Source organism: Strix uralensis, chromosome 3, assembly GCF_047716275.1.
Source record: "Strix uralensis isolate ZFMK-TIS-50842 chromosome 3, bStrUra1, whole genome shotgun sequence".
Taxonomy (NCBI): domain Eukaryota; kingdom Metazoa; phylum Chordata; class Aves; order Strigiformes; family Strigidae; genus Strix; species Strix uralensis.
In genome coordinates, this window is record NC_133974.1 from 101280644 (window position 1) to 101305600 (window position 24957).

General features: G+C 36.8%; 1 protein-coding gene across 2 annotated transcripts in view; it reads right to left on the reverse strand.

Annotated features, from left to right (window-relative positions):
* The window catches only part of MTA3 (metastasis associated 1 family member 3), a 142234-nt gene that overhangs the window by 95161 nt on the left and 22116 nt on the right, over positions 1–24957 (reverse strand). For both annotated transcript variants that reach the window (XM_074863600.1, XM_074863601.1), the window contains exons 4-6: positions 24039–24165; positions 8469–8532; positions 7162–7279 (exon numbers count right to left, since the gene is read on the reverse strand). In XM_074863600.1, the coding sequence (XP_074719701.1) occupies positions 7162–7279; positions 8469–8532; positions 24039–24165 (309 nt within the window). The remainder of the gene's footprint in view (positions 1–7161; positions 7280–8468; positions 8533–24038; positions 24166–24957) is intronic.

The window sequence follows — 24957 nt, forward strand, 5'->3', positions numbered from 1 at the left end:
ATATTTTTCATTTATTAAATTACAATAAAAATTTAACGTATACGGGAAGCATTTAAAGAACCAGAAAATAAAATACACTGAGTCTAAGCATCCTGAACTTTCATAATGTTAAAAATCCAAACAGTATGAGTTTCTTATCTGTCTCTTTACATGGAACCATGTTCAAGCTTAAAATCCTGAAATTCCAATATTCCCAAACATTAACAGGCTTGAACTCTGAGTTTAACAGTTTCCATCTGACATATCTGGTCCATTAAAAACAACATGCTCTTACAACTGACTTGCAGGAGGAAGACACTAGGAAACACCTCTAAAGGAATTATTTTGTTCTTTTCCAAAACAGAAAAGTTTTAGAAGTTTTGGACACAGATTCTCTGTGCATCATCCAAATTTTATAGCTTAAACTTCCCCACCTGCTCCCCTTCTTCCTATTAAGCACTCAGCTACTTGAACTCCATTAATTCTAAAATGCCTTGCCTTCAAGAAATGGAACCAACTGCACAGCAGGTGCTATTTCTAGATGCTCTCTGGATATTTTCAGATGTGCAAGAGGGAGTCTGGGTTTTTATACAGATACTTTGAATATAGTTTATAATTTTATTTACTACAAAGAAAAAAAACCCCTTCAAACAGAATGTCTTTCCTACAGGCTACTTCTTCCTCCATTTCAGAGACTCTCATTCCTCTTCCTCTCTGTGTCTTAGTAAGTGGGTAGTCCTCTTCCTTGCCAACTCCAAACTCTTTGTACTGCTTTAAATGGCCACAGAGTAATTGTGTCAGATCCCAGCTCCATAAAGAATTCCCCAGAATACAGTGGTCTCCTTTTAACCCAGATACAAGAGATAAGCAGCAGTAGGCTAGGAACAGGACTGCAGCTGGGAGTGGACCATTAGCATAAGGAAAATTCCATGGAGCAGTACACTGACATCCCCGTAACAGTGACTCTAACCAAGATCAGCCCTCTAGCTAATTAATAAAACAGGGATTTGCAAACAGTTTGCCATTGCTGGTGGCAGTACTCAATTAGCACTAGCAGCCTGTTCTCTAGATAAACCTTTAAACCTAATTATTACCCACCACACCTGTCAACACCTTGATGCTTGTCTCCTTCCATATACCTTTGCATGGAGACTGAAATCTCATTTCCCACCAACCCTAACCCTTCATGCATCCATCACCACATTTCCCACTCTGACATGCCTCTGTTTTGCCCAGTGATCTCTAGCTCCACATGACTTGCTCAGCTCTCAGAATCCTTACAGCAGGCACTATGAGCAGAGCCAGATGAGCTGACAGAAGCTGCTGCTATACACTGACAATTAATTCACAGCAAAACGTTCTTACTGTGCACTTTCCACTGCTCAGATAAGCATGTGCACACTGATAGCTGTGAATAGCTGTCACTGTGATGCTGCCCAGGATAACATAGATGAGGAATCTCTGTGTGCAAAAAGACACCTTTCAACCACCTGAACACCTTAAGACAGGTAGAGAAAATTCAAAGGTTAATTCCCTCTACAGCCTACTTTCAAGCTGGTGGTTTTGTGCTAAATCTCAGAAATCATCCCATGTTTTTACAAGAGAGAAATAAAATTTTTAAAGGTTAGTAGTTGCTTTGTTAACTGAATCATACTGTGCATATGTTATACTTTTTCTTATTTTACAGTATTATAATCTAATTATACCAAAGACTTTTTGGTAGGTATTAATGCTGTTAGCTTAGCATTAGTGTTTGCACTTCCTAATCTTCGGGTGTTCCTTTTATTTTTAGACTGAGATTTGCTAAAAGCTCAACATATTGTCTCAAGCCTTTATGGAAAAGTCAGCTGAAACTGAGCATGTTAATGGCAATGACTGAACACGTACGAAGAAGTTATTTACTACCCTGCATCATCACCGGAGGGAAGGTAGCATTTTGAGGTTTCTCTTTCAGCTTCTCTTAATGAAATATGAATGTAGATAAGCACAGAAAAATATGGGGCCTAAGATCATCTTTGAAGCATAGGTGTTTTGAATAAACAACTGTCCACTCATATGCTTGTTTAATAAGAGGTAAACTTCCAATCCCAACCCACTCTCTATGGATGAAGAAGCACTTCCCCAGGGTAAAAGGCTCTGGGCTGAATCTCATAAGCAGGTGGTTAAACTGGAGCACCATAGTAGAATCAGTTCAAGTTGGAAGGGATCGCAGGAGATCTGTCGCATATCCTCCTCCTCAAAACAGGCTCAGCTGTGAGATGAGACCAGAGCTTTATCCACTTGGGTCTTGAAAACCTCTAAGGACAGAGATGACACAACCTCCCTGGGTACTTGCTCCACCACCTGACCATACTTATGGGAAAAAAACTTCCTCTCATGGCCATTCTGAACCTCTCCTTTCAAATTATATCTGTTTTATCTCATCCTCCCACTACGCACCACTGTCAAGAACCTGTCTGTCTTCTCAACAACCTCCCCTCAAGTCACTGGGGAGCTGCAGTTGGTCCCCACCTTGAAGCCAACTCTTCTCCAGGTTGAACAAGCTCGATTCCCTCAGCCTGTCCTTGCAGGGCAAGTGCTCTAGCCCCGGGAAGTGTGATTGCCTTCACAGAACTTATTTCAGTTTATCAATAACTATCCCATACTGGGGGACCCAAACCTGGATGCAGTATCTAGATGTGATCTAATGAGTGCTCAGTAAAGGGGGATGATCACTTACTTTCCTTGATCTACTGGCTATGTGCCAGGTGACACAGCCCAGAATGCTGCTGGCCTCCTTTGCAGCCAAAGCACACTGCTGGCTTACATTCCCTTGCTGTCTGCCAGCACCCCAGGGCTTTTCCCACAGAGCTGTTCCCCTCAGCCCCCTCATTCCCCAACAAATTTCTTACTTTACTAAATATATGAATAAGAGTACGTTCATGTACTATAATTTTCCCTTCAGCTAGAACCAAATTCAAGTCATCTGAAGCCACAGAAAACTGTCATTGTGATTAAGACATGCTACCAGATGTAGGGTTAATTATTACTTTTTTTAGTCTTGTCACTCTTCTTTCACCCTCCTATTTGCTACAACATTGTCCAAATTTCAGAGGGCATTCAAATGACTAAAGTCTTCTCAGATAATAGCCATAAGGTCTATAAACTACCTAAGGGTCTAAGATCTTAGCAACATGCTCTCTTTAAAAAGGGAGCAAATTAGAGAACTTCAAGTTAACTGTTAGCAGAATAATTCATAAAAGTATGCCTTTCAACCAAATAATAAGAATGACTTACCCAAAGCAAAACTGTATAGGGTTTTTTTGCTGTTTGTTTGGGGGTTTTTGTTTTGTTTTTTTGAACTTACTAGTCACATATTTTATTAGCTGTTGACAAATACAGTAGGTAGATGCCCCAGACAGCACATACAGAGAACAAGGTACCTTGCTCTGGGACAGTACAGGAGGGATGCTTGAAACAAGATACTCTTTGTCCAAATGCATGCTTTGGTTCTCAGAGATAAACCTTTTTATTCTTGCTTTGTGCAGAGGAGCCAAATGTTACTCCACACTGGAAACAGGTTTGAAAATAAACAGCTGCTATATTCACAGAATAAGCCGCTGCAGAATGTGTGGTTAAAAGCAGAGAAAGAACCTTCTTTAGTATCACACTAGCCAGAATTTGAGTCAATGCTGTAGAATATAGTCTCCAGTGTAATAAGAGCAACTAAAAAGACTCTCAAAATCTTCAAACTAGAGTCTAGAAAGACTGGAGCACTTGCCACTGGGGGGAGAAAGAAGGGTTTCACAAAACCATAATATCACTTGAATCTGACAACTTTGATCATAGGTTTACTCCCAAAGATGTTCATAAATGTTGTAAGAGACTGGCTGAAAGAAATCTGGTCTGGTCTTTCTCCAAAGTTACAGTTCTTCACTAAATGTGTAAATCTAAGAGATTTAGCTAAACCACTACAGACAAAAGCAGCATAGATAAACAAGGCTTAGGCATCTTCAACCGGTTTTAAACTTTGTTTATATTTGTTTACTGTAATTGTGGAAAGGATTTATGATTCAATGTATGTCAAAGTGGAAAAACAGTTGGACCTGTAATACTTTATTATGTATCTTGATTTTAATAACCTTTTTACTCTTTTAAAAAGTAAACATTCTTTTCATTTCAAAAGTTAAAGAGAAATATAATGTTATCCAATTCATCCATGGTGGTGGTAGAGGGAAGAAGGTATGCTGCATTATACAAAGTTTGGTCTAAACACCAGGTTTTGGAGTATGTTCTACTCAAGGACAGAAAAATGGTAACATCAATGCAAGGGGAAAAAAATAATCTATTCCCACAAAAATATATATATATAGTTCTCCAATGAACACAAAAAAAAAAAAGAGATAGTAGTCCATTCAGACAGAACATGAATTATCACAGTATAGAGAAAATGAAAGCAATTTGATTTTTTAATCTACTAGAATACATCAGTGTGTTTACATCAAAATAATTTAATGTTTATAGAAGATGTGGAAGGGCTTTGATAGTTCAAAGAACTTTTTTTTTTTCAGCCACTTTGTGACTTGTCTTCTGAAAGCTAATCTGACCTGGCATGCCTTCAGTCATCTGAACTACATTTATATGCCAGTAACTTTTAAAACAAAATAACTGATGGTGTGTGAATCTTCATTTTTTCTAAATTTTTTAAAATGGTTTGGGGGATTTTCTGTAAACATAAAATATTCCTACCAACAACATTCAAAAAGGTATACTTCCTTTACATTAAAGGACAAATTATAAGTGTGAGTAAAGTTGGCAATGCTTTCTATTTTATTATCTAATACTATTATTAGATGACACAGAACCTAATTTTTCTCACATGATCTCTAACTGACTCGAAGTTGTCTAAATTATTTCTTTTAATTTAAGGTGATTGCTCTAAGCTTTTAGTTTTAAAGCATCATATATTATGGCATAATAATTTGGACATACAGATCATTAGCCACTTTTAAAAATACAGGCTCAAAAATTTATTTCAAAATTCAGAAGTCTTCATGGAATCCCATATTTCCAAACATCTCTATTTTATTCTATTAATTTTAAACATTGCTTAGATTTGTTTTCATGAATGAAAAGGCTTGACAGCGAATGGATTAACTTTCAGGCTGTCAGCTTACATAAAGACACAGTAACAGCTGAATCGTCTTTTTCTTCTCCTTGGAGGTCAGAAGACTACAGAAACATTTAGATAACAGTCAGTCAAATCTACAATAATTCAGATATTTTTATCCTCCTAAAACCAAACTCTTTTTTTCCACCAACCACTGGGAATAAGTGCAGATTGATCCAACTAAACTGCCAAAGTAGTGCTCTGTATACCACCTGGTCTTTGGTTTGTGGACAGCTTGGTGTTTCTGAATCTTAATAACTGATGGACTATTATTGCCTACTAGAGACAGCAAGAAGACTGCATCACTTACTGCACTTTGGGGATTAATGGGGTGTGAGAAAAACAAGACAGTAACACACAGTGAAATCCTGTCTTCACATAAAAAAAAGATCTTCTACTCGTTTAACTGAATCAAGGATTTAACTCAGAAAGTTAAGCTCCAGAAGAACTTAACTTTTAATAAATATGGAATTTAATTTTAGAAAAAAATAAGTAACATTTCCATGGGAAAAACATTTACTTTATATGTAGTATTCACTATTCCATAATTAGGCTCTGTCTTTAGTAATTTAAAGTAGCAGAATTCAGTAGGAAAACTCTTCCTGCCTGGCAGACACTCCAGCTCATCCTGAAAACCCACCAATTCAGCCAGCTACTTCAGAAGCACATCAATACTCCCTGGCTACTTGATACACACATCGAGACAGTCATTTTCACTTAGTCCTCTGGGAAGCTTTTCTCTTGAGCATATGAATGTCTACATAATTATCTGCTTCCCTATGACAGGCACCTTTTACAGCAAGAATTGCAGTGTATCATATTCTAGTCATAAACTTGTTCTGAAACAAGTCTGTACGCCTTATAAACAAATCTGGAGAAGTCTTCCTATAGTTTATTTCTGGCTATTAAGAGTCAGAATAATAATGCAGGTGAGCTACTAAATGGCATCCATTGTAAAATAATCTGCCACTTGCCAGAAATCAAATCATTCTTGGTTTATACAGTTTATTAAATAAGACTTGTAGAAATAACGCTTATTTTGTATGAAAGAAAAAGTATAGCAGAAAAAAAATCCAGCCCATTACAAATGGAAAACACACCATTTAAGGTTACAAATATACATATTTGGGGCATTCAGACCTCCTTTGACTTACTGCAAGTGATATTCCTGTCACATAATCTTTTCTTATTAAGGAATAAATACCAAGATTCTTGAAAATAGTATTTGTGTCTAGATACTCCTCAGGAAACTTTTGGTTTTGTTAGCACTCAATGTTAAGTGCACATTTCGCTGACAAAACCAGCTCATTTTAAAATTTACTATGTAAATATAATTGCAAATATAACAAGACACAGGTGCTGACGCCTCTTAAATAACATCCAAACACTAAACAAATATTGTACTTGAAATTTTGTTTAAAAGAATAAAGTTTCTACATAGCAAAAGCCTAAGGCAAAGATAGTTGTGCTAGATTAGAAATAAATAAAATAAACTTTAAAAATACCAGTGATTTTAAAGATATGTCAAGGCTTGAAACATTTGTTTCAGTCCTGCTACCAAACAGAGAAGATGAAAGCCAATATTTTAACTATTTTGAAAAATATTTTAAAGTAAGACAACACATCGACATACATTCTCTATGCAAATCCTGTTTTAAAAGTGAGTGAAGGAATACATTTTTCATTTGTTTGTTACCATGTTATTATTCTAGAAAATGGGTTGGTCCTCAGCATCACCTTTCCATGAGGCCTATATCAAACAACTAACCAGACCATATAATAAGTAAACAAACACTGAATGCCTAAATTGTATTATGCACAAACTGGAAACGGACAATATCTTTTCAAAAGCTGTTCAAGTATCCTTTCCTTCTTTCTTTCTTTATAATATCTAAAGGTATTCATCAATTTTCAAAGATCTACTATTTTACTCACTCTGCCTCTATGCTGATTAGTTTAGTTCAGAAAGTCAACATAAATAATAATGCAAGATGAGGATTATTTTGTTGACTAATCAAAGATCATATATTTACCTTCTGCAAGCATGTCTGGCACATCTGCTTGATATCTAGGCCCCACTCTGATTTCTCCCTTGTCTGCTAAAAGCGTTTTCAGTGATGGATCATACACCAATGAATAAAAAAAAGTATCCTAAAAAAGAAGACACATTTGCAACAGCATAGTAATTTTTAAAATTAGGTCTGTAAACCTGTAGCACTTTCCATTTGGAAATTATTAAAGGAACCCCACTTGCACGCTTTTGCAGAGCACAGGTTTGGTACCTTAATCCTTATTTTAAATAATGTACATGTATCATGAATACTTTTAAATGGCTAACTGAAGCCTGTCTCATTGCTAGGAGTTATTTCAAAATAGAGCAATAATGAAAAGATTCATACACAAAAATATATCAATAGATTTGAAAAGAATGAACGCTAACTGCTTTTTGAATTTAACATGTTTCTTCCCCTAAATACTACCATTTTGACTTTGCATTATAAATTACGTCTCAAAAAAGCATAAAACACTATCAGTGTCTGAAGAGGGCTTACACAAAAATAGTATTGGCATGTCTGGTACAGTCACCTGAAGTATAGGGCAAATCCTGTTTTCAGAAACATTTTTACTGATTATCAGTGGTTTTGGTGTAGAAATTTAAAAATAAAAACGTGCTAATTTCAGCTAAAAACCTCTGTCTGTCTGATGTCATATTAAGCCACTCCAAAGAAAATATGTTTATTCTGAATGTATTTTGCAATACAATTCTCTTTCAAATTCTTGGGGAATTTTCTTCCCCTCTTGTAAAGCTAAGCATCCTAAATTTCTTCCACGGGAAATGAAAGTTGAGGAGATTCTTTCCATACAATAATTCAGAGCCCTTAAAATTAGACTCCTATGCTAAGTTGCCCTCTACAGGACCCTCTCTTCTCTCCCTGTCCACTGACTACAGGAAGACTCTTCTTTCTACAACACTGCTAAGGAAAAAAAAAAAAAAAAAAAAGGAGAAAATGAGAAAATAAGGAAAAAAAAAGCGCCATATGAATTCCCCCTTAAGTAGCCACTCCAGGAAAAAGTCTGTATATTTTTCTTTTGTAAGATGCCACATGAATTACTTCGAATTAATTATTTTCCAAATACAACTATATTAATAATAAAACTGTCATTTAAGAGTGCCAAATTTTTATCCAATAAGATTTTTAAAATCAGTGTTTTCAACATGATTTTCTAACTTATTCAAGAAAAATTTTCAAAATGTGGTCTCCCCATTTATTAAAAATACAGCCATAAAAAAAAAAGCATAAACCCATCCCAATATTTACCCAAATAGAAGTCACATTACCTCTTTCTCCAGATATGACAGCACAGATTCTGTCTCATTCAGAAGTGCAACACTGCATTTTCCCCTACACAAACACAAGGAAGAACTGTTACTTTGTAAAAGTTCAAATTTTTATTGTGAAAAAGTTATTTGCAAGAAAACAATCTAGACATAGTTTACTTTAAGAATATAGTAAAATGCACGTTGCCATACTTCTAAGATATCAAAAATAGTATCAAAGCAACAAAATGAATGGCTGTACTGACCCAAGCACTCAAATACATAGGAATTCTGCCAAACTGGGAAATAGTTTCAGAAATAGAGAAACAATGAAGGAACAAGAGGTATTACGACAAACAATAAATACACATATAATTAATAAAAAGGCCTGGATGAATAAACATCACCTCCGAGTGACTTACCTCCAATAAGTTCAGTGCCTAAATTGAAAACAAATAACCCAAAATAGAAACAATATAAGGTTTACCAATGGCCTGTAGAAGTAAAGCACTTTTCCTTTTTGAATGGAATTATTTCTAATAATTACTCATGGAATTCTATTCATCTCTCCTATGGCCACATTAAAATGTTAACTACCACATTTTTGTGCAGGCTGCCAGTAGAAAGCTTCCCGTTACTCAGTAGTGGTACAGATCTGCCCATGTATAACACATGTAGATAACGCAACGGGAGTTTGCCCCACTACCCCCACCCCCTTCTCTCCCCTCTTTCTCATCCCCTTCTCCCTCAACATTACTTTGGCCTCAAATTACTCTGCTTCCAACTTCTCTGCAAATAATCTGCAGAATTATTTTTAACAAATGGTATTTTAAAGAAACACACATAGCTGCGGATGAAAAATGTTAAGTGTGCTGAATCATCTTGCTAGCAACTGGCATTTTTATGCTATCATTTTCAACTGAAGTACCATTTTATAATAATATATATTTCTTATCACTTACATACATCACCTTCTATTTCATGCACCTAAGTTCTATTCAGTTTCTATCAGTTTAGTCTGTATTTACCAGGAGGTTCCAGTGGCCTCATACATATGGCTACAGGACCTCTGCCCAGAACACCCTTCTCCCATCTTCTACCATGGAACAGAGCAGCAAACAAATATAGAAAAGGTAATTGTTTGCGGAAACCTTGATTTTAAGATAACACCAAAGAAGTTATTGCAAAAAGCACTGTTCATTTCAGTCAATGCTGACTGTTAAACTCAACCATAAGCATTAGACGTCAATTGTTAAAGACTGATCGTTAAGCAAACATACCCAGCTAATGTCTTATTCATTACCATTGCACATCATAGGAAATGGGGTTAAATCACATTAAGTCTGCAGTACATAACCTCCTGAATTCCTCTTCATCTCCATATTTGTCAGGAGAACCACACCACCAAAGTGAAATGGTGGAAAGATGAGCGAGAAAAATCTGAGCACAATACAGAACAGCAGAGGAAAAGACTCCTGCAGTAGAGAAGTAGGAAAACCTCTCTATACCCGACCATGCATTTGAATGGCTCTTGAAGCTTTTGGCCTTGATAATTCCAGAACATCACTTCTAAAAATTAATTATATGTTGTACCATAAAGTCAGTTCGTCAACTTTATTTTAACTGATTTTTTTCTGTGTGTGTTAAAGGATAAATGGGAGTTTACCTTTCCAGTTTGCTTCTATTCCACATACCTCTAGTATGCTCTCTCTTCACTACAGCCTACCCTTATTTAACTCCAATTACTGCAGAGGCATTCCTTAGCTGTCATTGCGACTGCAAGAGTATTTTATTGACTGACCTTATACCTTATTGCTGGTAATTTAAAAAATTCATTTTATTTCAGTAAGAGACACGATTAATCCCCCTGGCATGTTTTCTAAGTGAGTGAATTTCTATTTGATGTTAACACTTCTTTGTACTGCATTTTAACCATCTAATGTCACAGAGTCACAGAGATGAGATTTTACATGCATGTATGGTATCTCACATGTATGGACTAGTCTCAAAAAAGACAATACTAGACATAAAGTAGTAGATACCACACTAAAATGAAAAAAAAAGCCATCTGAAAACAACAGAGTCAAAACCAGAAAAAAAAAGTATCTGTATTACAGTTACCGGTTTCTATAATATAGAAACCTCTGATACTTTCTACAGAATCACAGAATCATTCAGGTTGGAAAAGACCCTTGGGATCATCAAGTCCAACCATCAGCCCTACTCTACAAAGTTCTCCCCTACACCATATCCCCCAGCGTCTCATCTAAACGACCCTTAAACACATCCAGGGATGGTGACTCCACCACCTCCCTGGGCAGCCTATTCCACTGTCTGACCACTCTTTCTGTGAAAATTTTTTTCCTGATGTCCAGTCTGAACCTCCCCTGTTGCAGTTTAAAGCCATTCCCTCTTGTTCTATTGCTAATTACCTGTGAGAAGAGACCAGCACCAACCTCTCTACAATGTCCTTTCAGGTAGCTGTAGAGAGTGATGAGGTCTCCCCTTGGCCTTCTCCTCCTCAAACTGAACAGTCCCAGCTCCTTCAATCGCTCCTCATAGGATTTGTTCTTCAGGCCCTTCACCAGCTTCATTGCCCTCCTCTGCACTCGCTCCAGCACCTCGATATCTCTCTCGTATTGAGGTGCCCAAAACTGGACACAATACTCCAGGTGTGGCCTCACCAGTGCAGAGTACAGGGGCACTATCACCTCCCTACTTCTGCTGGTCACACTATTTCTAATACAAGCCAGGATGCCGTTGGCTTTCTTGGCCACCTGGGCACACTGCCGGCTCATGTTCAGCTGCTTGTCAATTAGAACCCCCAGATCCTTCTCTTCCAGACAGCTCTCCAGCCACACCTCCCCAAGCCTGTAGCCATGCATGGGGTTGTTGCAGCCCAAGTGCAGGACCTGGCACTTGGCCTTGTTGAAGCTCATCCCGTTGACATTGGCCCACCAATCCAATCTATCCAAGTCTCTCTGTAGACCCTCCCTATCCTCATACAGATCGACACTCCCGCTTAACTTGGTATCATCTGCGAATTTACTGATGATACACTCTATGTCCTTATCAAGATCATCAATGAAGATGATAAACAGAAATGGTCCCAGCACCGAGCCCTGAGGAACACCACTTGTGACTGGCCGCCAGCTGGATTTAGCTCCATTGACCACCATTCTCTGGGACCGTCCATCCAGCCAGTGCTTGACCCAGCAGACCGTACGCTCATCCAAGCCATGAGCAGCCAGTCTTTCTATGAGAATTCTATGGGGAACTGTGTTGAATGCTTTTCGAAAATCCAGGTAGACAATATCCATAGCCTTTCCCTCGTCCAATAGTCAGGTCATCTTGTCGTAGAAGGAGATCAGGTTTGTCAGGCAGGACCTGCCTTTCATAAACCCATGCTGACTAGGCCTGATCCCCTGGTTGTCCATTACATGACTTTTAATGGCACTCAAGATGATCTGCTCCATGACCTTCCCCGGTACCAAGGTCAGACTGACAGGTCTATAGTCTCCTAGATCCTCCTTTCTGCCTCTGTTTAGAATCTTTACAAAACACAGAAAAGCCTACTGTTTACATATCCCCTCTTCCTCTTCTTTTCCATCAGAGGAAAATCCTCTCAGCCTATTGTAAATGGTCTACTGGGTTGAACCAAGCATCTAGCTCATTATACTGTCTCTGGCATCTCTCAATCATGGATGCCTAGGAAATAAGTGAATACAGATTTGCAGTGATATGTCCCTAAATATTCTCCAACCACCACTGCACTTTTCACCCTTTCTTCCAGTACTAATAATCAAAATGCCCTGGAGAGAAAGTTATGTGGGTTAAACCACATTACGACAAGACTTGGGAGTTCTTTCTCTAAGGCATGTATCTAAACACTCTGAGCTTCTCTGGATTTAAATACAATATTCTCCTCCTCACAGTGTTCTGGAACTTTGTTCATTGATTTTTTAAACAATTTCAGATAATTGAGACAGATGGAGTTGTATCAAATATAGAATCAATGTAACAGGATAAAATCTGACTATTCTAGCATAGAGGAAAACAAGGGGGGAGCTAGCTACCTACAGAGACAAGAGGACATACACTGTATTTACCAGACTGCAAAATCAGTTGCACACCAAAATAATATGATACCCTCTTTGCAAAGACACTAGGATTTCTGAAAGTTCTATTCTTTAGACTGGTAAAGTATAATGCTACAGTTTCACTGTTCTATTGCTGGAGTCTCCTGTCTGAAATGTGTCACAAAAACTAAGCAAACTAAGGCAAAAATTACAAAGAACTACCCAGCTTCCATGAAATGAAAAAAAAAAAAAAAAAAAACAACAAAAAAACCCACACAACTACTGGAGAGTTGTTTACTATTTATTCAGATGTGAAACCTTTTTCCTCTTATCTGACTCCCATTCTCTGATTTATGCTATACTACTCCAACAAGCAGCATTCTTGACTTAATGGGTATCAACAAGGTGAATTACTAGTAAATAGCATCAGAAGGTCTCAATGACGTTAAGATTACATATCTGGTTTTGACCTTTTCCTCACAATGAAAAACATTCAGAAAAATTATTTTTACTTCCTACAGAATTACGCAAAATTTATCTTGTATGAATGTTGAGGGAAAATTTCAGATACCTCAGCAATGTACAAATAACCGCAAACAAAAAAATCAGTTAGCTTTTATGTCTTCACTTACAGTTTAATTCTGATGAGACTAAATTGTCCCTTCAGAATCCTTCCTGCTCTTAGATGTACTTTGAACTGGTCACAAATAAGAAGTTCTTCCATTGAGCTGACAACAATACCAACAAAGCTTGTTATATTATTAAATCAGTCAGCAATAAAAAGTAATTTAGAGGTCTTGCAGTAAAAGGAGACAATGAAGCTTGCCTATATATATGCTCATGGTATTACCAACCTCTATCATATAAACCACTCAGGATTCAATTGCTTCCCCTGTCCTAGGAACCAGAGCTACAACTCATTATTTTTTTCTTTCTTTAAAGCATTAACCATGTGAAAACCATCAAATGTTACACCTTCCTCTGTTCTCATCTGTTAGATGCTCTTATCTGCTTGTAATTTTTTTTTATGTTTCAGGTGACTCCAACAGTAGGTTGACTATTCCTGATCTTTTACAGCCATCAGCTAAGGGATGCCTAACAACCAATTTCTTCATGCCTACAACACACTTCCATACCTCAGCAAAGCCCTTCTGTTACAACATAGAAATGAGACTCAAACACTTCCCACAAAAATACTCTAAAATACTACTTTGGAAAAAATGCCTTAATGATTTTGTAGAAAAGGATTTATTTAAACAGCCCAAACAGAAAGTCAGGACCATAAAGTCCCAAAACCAAAATGCCAGCCATCTACAACTGAAGCAGCAAAGCACAGAGGTGCTAATGAGGATTATAAGGAAATGGCAAGACATACTAGTCATCATGGTAGGTAGAAGTCTCAGTGCAGTGAACATAAGGATATAATGACTTATTCCCCTCCTCCCCCCCCGCCCCGTTTTGAGGAGCTTTTTTTAAATTATTATTTCTTTTACTGTGGACCAAAGAAAAGGAGCATCAAAACAAAGAACCAGAAAATAAATGGCAGCTTTGTGAGCCAGTCATAGATAAGACTGTCTTGGACAACTCAATAAGGAGCTACTCAAAATTAACACTCTATATGAGATGTCAGTTGGCATGCGAGTCCTGAAGGAGAGATTTCAAAGAGAGTAAGCAGAGATAGGACCTAACAGGCCTTGAAAACTAAAGACAAGAAAGCTCCACATTTGAGTGAGACCCAATGGAGGAATGAAAAGCATGTGGGAACATTATTCAGACGAGACCATGACAACAATCAGTATTTAGAACAGAGAAGTACAAGACTGCCCTTACTAACCTGTTCCAGTGAAGACAAGACAATGATAACCAGCTCAAGAATTTAAGCTGTACAGAAAAAGTTGCACCAAGGCTATTATACAAGATAAGATTATGAAAACATTTCAACATAGCCTGGCTAAACAGCCTAGAGCAAAACACCAAATTCTCCAGAAGATACACTTAATAGCATATCTGGGAAAGAAAAAATTAGACTTCTTGTTTGCACTGTCTGTCTAACTGTCATTTAATAAGTTTTTTCTTAAAAAGTAATCAAAAATATAGTTTCAAATATTTACCAAGATTTTAAAAAACTGATGCAAACTCTGATCTTTTAAAACTACCAAAATGAATTGAAATCAACATCAACTGTCTTGATCTTTTAAAGTCCTTGTCTGTTTCAGCACAACCCCTACTTTTAAACCAGTGGAAAGCTCTACAATTCCCGTTCTGCTATTCTTGCAGGCTATTTCTTCATGTTTTCACCAAATGAATAAAACAGCCTATGGAACAAATCTTATATTAATAAGGATTCCTTGGGACAGGAGGTATGCAAACAAAAATTACAGAAAGAAATTACAAAAGAAACAAAATGCTTAGTGCCTGTTAACCAGGACAAACCATAGGAGTGGAAAAGGCAACCTCACGGGTACAGTATCACATCATCTAAGTTTCCTGTTGGAACGTAGATGCAGTTTGGGTGACATTGATGCAGTGCAAGAACTCATTGCTCTGGGTTCCCACCAAGTCAGCGAAACTTGATAAGTGTTGGTCATTCAGATGCAAGTTGAGGAAAGAAAATAATATATGCAGGCATGATCCCACAGACTTTGAAATTCTGCTATTAACAATTATTAATTGCCCTCCTGAATATGACAGAATTATGTTGAGTAATTCTGTACAGATACACCAATTGTCTCTTGCTGATCTTGATGAAGAAATGTTGGTCTCTCAGTAGAGATTTGGAACACAGAAGTGTGAGTCACTAGCTAGACAGCCTGAGAATAAAATGAAAGAATATTAGGAAATATTATGCTTGTGAGGAAAATCTGATTTGATTTTAACATATGCTGTTACTTCAGTGACAACCAGAGATTAAACTAAAAAAGAAAGTACATAATGAAGAGGGGCAGAAAGGTTTTGTGCAGGAGTAGAACTCAGGAGAAACTTTTCCCATATTCAGCATAAAGGGAAAAAGGGGGGAAAAAAGGCACAAATATTGAGTAGAGGAGGAGAGAGATACCTTAAATAAAGAAGGTTTTTCCTTAACTGTCTTAAATGGGAAAGTGTTTTGAAGATTACCAATCAAATAACCACTCTGAGCCAAGTCTTGATCCCTTAACAAGCCGTCTAAATTGCAATGATGATCACCAAACCACAGACTAGGAACTGCAGAGTCCAAAGAGCTTCTGATAATTATATGAAATTGATTCCCCAGTTATGGAAAGCCGATACTAAGAGTACATGCGTATTTTACTTTTAAGAGAAGTTTAAGGGGCACAGAACGATGCTGACAGACATGTACTAAAGTCTTTATAGCAAATTTCAAGTTCTCCAGATTGCAGAGATATTTACAACTGGAGAGCAACTGCTCAACACTAAAAACAAGAAAACAGAAGCATCATCCTTGTGATTTAAATCTGCAACAGACCCCTAACTAGAGTTTGACTTTTAAAATATTCAATCAGTATCTATAATTAACAGAACAAAGATCTGCATTTTATTGATTCATACTTAATTGACTGCAGTTTGGCTCTGCTCATTTACAGAGCTGTTTTAAACACAAGAAAAAAAAAAAAACAGCAAGCAAAAAACATTTGATAGGTGAATACTACTGGAATCTGTGTCTCCAACAAAATTATACCAATCTCCCAAACAGTACAAGGTTGCATATCTGTGGCCAAAAGATAGATAAATAAACTTGGTATTACCTGATTAACACTCTCCTGATCAAATAAAATTAAAAACAGAATGTACAGCAGTTTATGTGCATCTAAATGAACCAGTAAATGCTTGACATCTAAACATATGCATAAGATCATACGGATGGCCCAGGCTTTTTATGCTACATGTGGCTTTTAGTCAAAAAATTCAGTTTTAATCTTAATTAAAGCTGGAGTGCTGATTTTGAGCACTCAAAATCGGTAAGATTTAAAGGCAATCTCTTGGAGCAATCATGCACAACTGACATAGATTCAAACGTAATTTGTAGATAACATTCAATTTTTTTTAAGTATTCTTAAGGTTCCAACTTATATATAGTTCTCACCACTGTTGTCTAGTCACAATCTAAACAGGACAAAGCATTCAAATTGTGAAATAAATTTACAAAGGACAAAATTAAAGAAGACTTTGCATTCAGTAACAATTTACGTAGTTTATATGTTTAAAGTACTACGCAGTTAGATGAAAAGCCAAAGCATTCAACAGCTTTACCAGAGTACCTTACCTTAATAGTTGCAGAAAATGTTAAGAGGTAAATGTATGGATCTATGAATGTACACACATTTGAAACAAGCTTTAACACATTATCACTTAAAACTGGATTTACACTAGTATTGCTCCAGTCTACATTACCGACTGAATCTTGTGTTCTGTAGCTGAGAAGGGTTTGCAAGAAAACACTGAGTAGAAAGAACAATGCACTGAGTGCCACAGAGAAATGTAAATGTTTTCTTGGTCTGGGCACAATAGAACTATGTGTTTTGATACCTCAAAATAAGCATACTTTCTATAAACTATTGTAGGAAACTCAAGTCACTGATATTTTTCCTCTAAGGATTAATTCATGCTAAAAAGTGAAAAATTGCTACTTTTTAGCACAGCAACAGCAATGCTCATGCATTGAATAAAAACACAGGAGGCCGGTTAGGAATGTTTTTTCACAGAATCATAGAATCATTTAGGCTGGAAAAGACCTTTAAGATCATCGAGTCCACTACAAGGTTGCCCAGCTCAGAAGCAAAGCACATCACTCCATGCAACTGAACTTAAAAGTTTTGCACTATATGAAAGACTCCCACTTTGCAATTATATCACTAGAAGGGAAATATGTAATGATTTTCAGGTATTTAAGTGACAACCTTCCACCACTAGTACTGGCAGTTGACCACATCCAAAAACAAGATTCTGGCCTATGTTGAATTTTCATCTTAATTCATGTAAGAATTCTCCAAATTCTATTGAAAAAGAAAAAAACCCCAAACAAGCAGACATGCTTCAAAAGTCCCTTTGCTCTACATAAACTCAATCCAGAAAGGAAGAATTCCTTTCTTAACAATCCAAATCATCAGGTAAGCACATTCCTATGCAAAATAGATTCACTCCTTATCCAGTCTGATTTATGCCAGAAAATAAATCAGGTTTATAAGGCTCAAAGTAAGCTTTTAAAAGTTAGCTACTGTATCTCATATATATACACACACACACGCACACACAGAGGTATATAAATTCATCACACACCACCACCCTGTATGTCAGAAACTTCTACTTCGCCAAGAATGCCAAAACTAGAAATCCTGAGGTAGTACCACTAAATGCTAAGGTGCCATGCCTTAAAAAGTTGCAACATTTCTTCTATAAAATGACCTGCCCTATCTGGCTTAAGCTTCAGACCATTTGCTGTGTTTTAAATGAAAGAATCCCACATTCAGAAAAAAGTATTTCTCTACACCTTAACCTTAGTTGTTTGAAGTAACAATATTTGCAAGTCCTGATGAGATCATGAAAAAGAAAGTGCGGCATAAAGCAAGCTGTATGATAAAACAGAGTTATTTATTATGCATCTAAAAATCATCACACCCTTACAGGCAGCTTGTAAGCACTACATGTTTTTATAAACGGCACATACTTGTGCTACTTTTTCTGATATGTCTACAAAGTGGTACCAAAGTTACTTTAGTCTACCCAGTAGCTAGGGGATAATTTAACCAAAAATACAAAACCAAACCAAACCAAACAACAAAACAAAATGAAACAAACACCCCCCACCCTACCCCACCCCCCAAAAAAACCCCACAACCACCAAACAAGACCAAAAAAACAAACTGAAAAAAAAAAGACACCGTGTTCTAGACTGCATTATTGATCAGAATGATGTCAAAAGATACAGAGAAAAAGAGAGTAAAAATGTATTAAACTAATACAGGGAAAAATTTCAGAACTGAGGGAAACCAAGATTCTTACAGCTTAATACTTTAGAAGATTAAGTACACTTTTTACATGCTTAAATGTGAAAATATGCAGAGGCTCAAAATTCCTTGATAAAAATTAAAAGAGCTCCTCTAACGATAGTCCATTTGGAAGCCCTTTAATGTCACATATGCACAGGCATTCTGCACAAACACTCACCTTATCCCCAATCCTATTAATGAGTTCTTAATAAAATGATCTTATGCAATCACAATCTTTGAAAGGCTCATGAAGTCCTTTCTGTGTGGGAACGGAATAAATCAAGCCAAGAGCATTTTAGGATAGTTTGGGGTTTGTTGTTTTGGGTTTCTTTTGGTTTGTTTTTTAAATAAAGGGTATGTATGAGAAGAGTTCATAAATTAGAACTGAAGATTTCAGAATCAGAGTTCAGAAAGTTTTTCTGAATTAAGGCCATAGACACACAGAAAGCTTGAATTTGCTGCTTATGCCAAGCAACAAATATAATCCCCTAAGAAATAAAAGAAACAGTTAATCCAATGACAGATTAAATAAATACTCCCCATTAAAGATTAGGGCGTATATTTATTATAGTTATTTGAAAAATCTCCATAATGACAAACATGCACATAATGCACAGGTATCATACACAGTCATGTTGAGTGCAGAAATCAAGCTCAGCAAGAAATTTTAGCATCTTGAAACTGTGTGCAAGACAAGCAAAAAGGATTCAGTGAAAACACAGTCTCCAGGAGAAAAAAAAAAAATAAAAGAAATACTATGTGACAAGAATCCTTCCCCTTATAAAAAGAGTAGACCAGTACAAAACACATGTAATTAGCAACTGATAAAACTATAAATACAGTAAATTATCCATCGCTTGGAAATCTGTCAGCCAAGCATGGATGTCCCACTGAAATACACAATTTAATTCAAGCACAAACAGTTGGGATCACGTCAACAGTTACTGCACAACACTGGGTGGCCTGAATCAGGTAAAAGAGCAACTAAAGAGGTCATGACAATCTCATACTGCTCTTCTTTGGTCCCAGGGAAGGACTCTTAAAAACTTGTATTCAAACTATAATTTCCCAGAAAGATTGTTGAACAGAAGTAATTTAGAAAATTTAATTTTTATTTACTCATGATAAATATTTGTCACCCTGCTGTAACTAAGAATTTTGACATAGTAGTTTATTCTTTAACCCTAACAAAAACCACACGACTGCATCAGCCAAATAGATCACCAACATTATAGCAACCAAAGTGACTACATATTTAAAATCCTCTCTCCCCTTCACAAATGGCCACCACTCTTTCAAACTCTTCTCCACTCTCAAGCTGTTTTGATGTTAGTCAAATGGTCTGTATACAAGCTTCTTTGCATAAATGAGGTTGTTTTTTTTTCAAAGGGGGCATGTGTGTTATTGCAGTATAGAGCAGCCTAAAAGATTCACACCTGATTTTTATTACATCTGAGAAGGCTTGGCTTATGTATGCTTTCCAAACACTTAAAATAAAATAATAATAATAAAAAATAAACAAACACAAAAAACACAACCCCAAGACAAACACAGTTATTGGCAAACAAGAACTAAGCAAAGATAATGAAATGGCAAGATGAATCCTGATGGATAAATTCTTCTACACAACTCATATGAAGTATTAAATTTAAAATCAATTACAAATGATCTTAGAAGTCAACGCAATTCTTACAGCAATCTAAATCACCTCTTAACTCTTGAGCTCTTAAGAATGAAAAATAAATTTAAAGCCCAAATCAGGTAACCATTTGCAGCTTTTTATACAAGGCACCCATTTCACCATGTGCTAAGTTTTATGGTGAATTTTACAACACTGGCAAACAATTTCATCTTTATAACAACTTTCAACTTTTCCCCTGTGCCTTCTCATGCCTTTCCAAAATTCTGTATTTGGTAATTGCTCAAATCTCTGAAAACCCAAGTTAAAGTACACAGAACTTCAGCTCAACTCAGCCCCTCTCTGGGACTGGCATTACTTACAGGAACCATCTGCATGAATTCTGGTGCACTCACTGTGTGACATTAATAAAGGAGAGTGTTGAGTGAGTCTGGCTGGCAGTATAACTTTGTTACAAGGACATCTGGGGATTACAGCGCCTGGCAAAACTGCATCTGTAACATGCTGGGATTAGGAGAGAAGGAGATAATTCACTGAAGGGATGCTACTAACCTTACACTTTTGAGCAGATAGGGGAGAGAATAGTTTCACTTATAACTTGACAAGTAGGCACTGAGGTAACAAGCCTTGTTTTGAGACCCAACATCAGTACATCAGCTTGTACTGTACCACACGCCATCACTCCAGAATGGTGCTGCACTGAGCTAGGCAATTATACCTTCTTAAATACATTCCACTTGCAGGAACACTGCGTCCACAAGGCAGCATTACCATGTTTAATTACTACTACACTACCCGCTTCTAATTCTTTTCTAAATCTGGCTTTTTTTTTGGTGCCAAAACTTATACCACTTCCTAAAGCTACTAAAATGGCATAGTGACACCTAATGTAAAGGGGAAACAAGATTAAGTCTAAAAAATCCCAATATTTATAACAAAACAAATTATATCATGAGAGATACATATAATGTATATAGCAAAATAAAAAGTATGAGAATAAGGAATGAAACTGTATTTCAGCAATTCAAAAGCAAACAAAGTACATCAGAATCATTCAAACTCAACATTACAGACCAAACAACTTCAGAATTTGACTTGCACATCAAAGAAATCTAACCTGCTAAAATAACTGCAAGGCATCTCAACTACAAAGTAGTGACACCAGGTGTATAAATGAGACATTACTGTATTTGTAACTGAGAATTAGAATAAAAGTAATCCCAATCATAGGGTTGGCCGGGGGGGGGGGGGGGGGGGGGGCGGGGTACTGTAATTTTCTCTGACCTTCAGTTTAAAAAGTGTAAAAGGAGTAAGGTTAAGAAGAAAGATGAAACAAAACCAGTTAAAGTATATTACTAAAAAGTAAATAAAAATATACCACACCAGATAAAAATATTTTATTCCCTTAAATTACAAGCAGAAGGTCAACCAATCTCATTTTCTTTTCTTGGCTGCAGATCTCAGTAAAAGTTCAAGATCTGCAGCTGCCAAAAGCAACTATAGATGGTTCAGTCTCCTCCATTCTTTTAAAATCACTTTCAGCTTTCTTTGCTTCCAAAGCGACTGAGCTTTTGTATTCTTACTCTTGAGAGACCTGATCTCCATTCCCCACTCTATTCCGTCGTACCATTTATTTTTTCCTGTAAAAACAACTGTTCCTATCTAGGGGCTAAAACTGCAGGTGGTAAGAGCAAAGGCCCACAGAATGGAGCTACTCAGACTTTTATTGCATGAGTATCTGCCAGCTTTCTCTAAGGAGATGACTGACTTGCTAGACCAGTGACATCAGTGAATGTCAGCCACCCTGACTTTAGCGAGGCCTGCAGTGTATTTCATAGTGTGCTTTAACCAGATTGGTAACACGTGGGCTAGGTAAGCAGACAACAGGATTGGAAAAAAACTAGCTGGACCACCAGGCTGAAAAGGTTGTAGTGAGTGGTACATAGTCCAGTTGGCAGCTGATTATTGGGGGCATCCCCCAAGTGCTGATACTGGGGCCAACAGTTTAACATCTTTATTAACAATCTGAACAAGTTAACTGGATACACTTTCAGCAAGTCTACACATGATACTAAACTGGATTTGTTCACTCTTAAGGTATGACAACTAAAGGGAGAAATCCTACTGCTGTCTTCAATTACCTAATGAAAAAATATGTAAGTAAGATGGAGTCGGGCTCCTTTCAGAGAAGCACAGTTATAGGACAAGAGGCAGTGGACATTAAGCTTCAACAAGGGAAAGCCCAATTAGATGACCTGAAAAAAATTTTCACAATGGTGGTCAAACACTGAAACAGACACGCAGAGAGGCTGTGGAGGGTATTTTGGAGTACTGACGGGAAAAAGTTGCAGGAATACCACATTCACATTTCTTTTACAGGACAATCTAACACAAGTTATGAAAACTACTGAGAATCACAAAATCTGAACATTAGTAAGTTAAAAAGCTAAATATGGAATATGCTACAGTGTATTGTCCTTCTTGTTTCTTTTTACAATAGAGTTAAGATTGTTAAAACATCATTAGACTGCATAAAGCTTGTTCCAGATTTCATCTGGTAACAGTCTTAGTAACACATGACAGCACAGCCTACAGCACTGATCTGTTCTGAAAAGTAGATGCAAGTCATCACTCTGCATTTGCCTGCTGTGCACTGCTGTATGTACCATGAATTCACATGCTTTTCTGGCTTCTTTGTGAAGTATGTACTGGAGAACCTCTATTATATTTGCTCCCTGAGTTGTGAGGTGAGAAGACATTTACAAAACTTCTATGCAATCTTCTCTCTACAAAGAGAATACCTTATTTCTATATCTAAATGTCAAAGTAAGTAAAAGAAACTGTGCAGGATTATTACCTCTATGCTATAGTTGCAGAAGCAGAGATTTGACAGTTAAATGACTTTCTCAAAATCAGAGAACAAGTAGCTGAATCAAGAACAGGAGATTAATACAAAAATTTCCAACTTCTAGTTTTTGTGATGGCAGTGAGAAAGGTAAGTCACGCATTTGCCAATGAAAGAAAACACACATGCACACACAAAGTGTTTCTCCTATTGGAGCATATACACTCTTTTTCTGGTAGCCTCTAGTCACTTATGGTCTGAAATGGCCGAGGGGAGCTGCATGTAATGAGAAAATGAAAATTCCTTCAGAACGCAGTGTAAGAGCCCTTGTTTTACACTTACTACACTCCCCCCTGTCATTGTGCTCTTTTTTTTTTTCCCCATTTCTAGGTACATGATCCACCCCATCCCAACACAAAAAGAATTTGCTTGACTGCTAAATAGGAGATGACATGAGCACTTACATAATTTACAGAAAGAAATCATTTTTGAGCTTTAGCAAGCCTCTTCCTACATTAGCATTAGGGCAATTTAAAACAATACTTGAAATGCTTTTGCAACATTTAGCCAAACTCAATCATGACTTCTTCACATTTACTAAAGTAAGTTGGGGCAATTTTATTTTTAAATGCATGCAGCCCTAAATTGCAGATCTGACCACTGAGTCACTGCCTCCTTTCCAAACCCATCTGTGGCTTCCCTAGGCAGACAAAACGGTCGAAGTTCCTCCATTCAGCAGAAGAATAATTAAAAAACACAACTCTTCCAAAGTAGGAACAGACTGACTTTATACCACATTATCAACTGATGCTCCAATCGGCAAGCCAGAACTCTGAGGCTCTTGTCCCTTCCGAGGTTCAAACATGAAATAACAGAAGGAAAAACCAAAGGCGGTTCCAAAGCAGATCATGGGACAACCTGGTACAACTCAGCTGTGATCACACACATCCTTTTCCAAGATAGGGCTGAAGTGTTCAAGCAGGTGGGCACTGGTAGGCAATCCACTCCAACAGAATACACAGAAAAATATTTACTTTTTCTTACCTGATATGTGTTGCCGGAAGGGACTCATACTGGCGAGAAAGGAAGAGCTCTCTGTGCTTCAACTGATGTTTCTGTTTATCAGTCAAATCAACCTCAATTGTAGTTTCAGACTCTTCTTCAACTTCTTCTGCAGAGAAGCAGAGCGTAGGTCGAAATTAACTCTGTTGCATAACACCATTGCAGCCATTTCACTTGACATCCCCCCCACCCCTTAGTATTTCAAAGAAAAGATGAGTTTAACAAAACTAGAGTTTATGTAACTTGACAGAATATTAAGTATTTTGAATTCTATACCTTCTACATAAACTCTTTAAAAAATTATGCTACTTTTCTACTGCACTACACATTGATGTGTTTCACACAGCTGTAAGAACAATTCTAACAACATTACTCATTCTTTTTTCATTTTCTTTCATTTGTTTTTTCTCTGGGGGTGCCTCTTGCTTGCTGACCAGTTCTGGTTTAGATTTTCTGTTGCTAACTTTTACAGAAGTCCTGGAGAAAAGCATACTTTCTATGAAGAGAAATTTACTAAATACAATTGCAGTATAAGACTGCCAAATTGCAATCTAAGAAACTGAAAAAGCCTACTGCTTTCCATTATGTCAACCTTATTATTAACTGACAACAAATACAGTTTATTTTCATATTTAAATAAGATTTAAAATTATTTCTATTTTAAAACAGCACTATTTAATCTAGAAGACAACATCTAGAACAGCAAACCATAAATTATAGTTCTTTTTGAAGGATATTTTCAGTTGAAAACTATCTTTTATAATTAGTCTAATCTGAAATTCTCTAGTATTACCTCATCTATGATAAAACCAAGAAAATCATTCCCTTTTAAAGATTTAAACGAACTGTAAACTGGGAATATAAAGGAAGAAATAAAAGCAGATACTAGAAAGTGTCACAT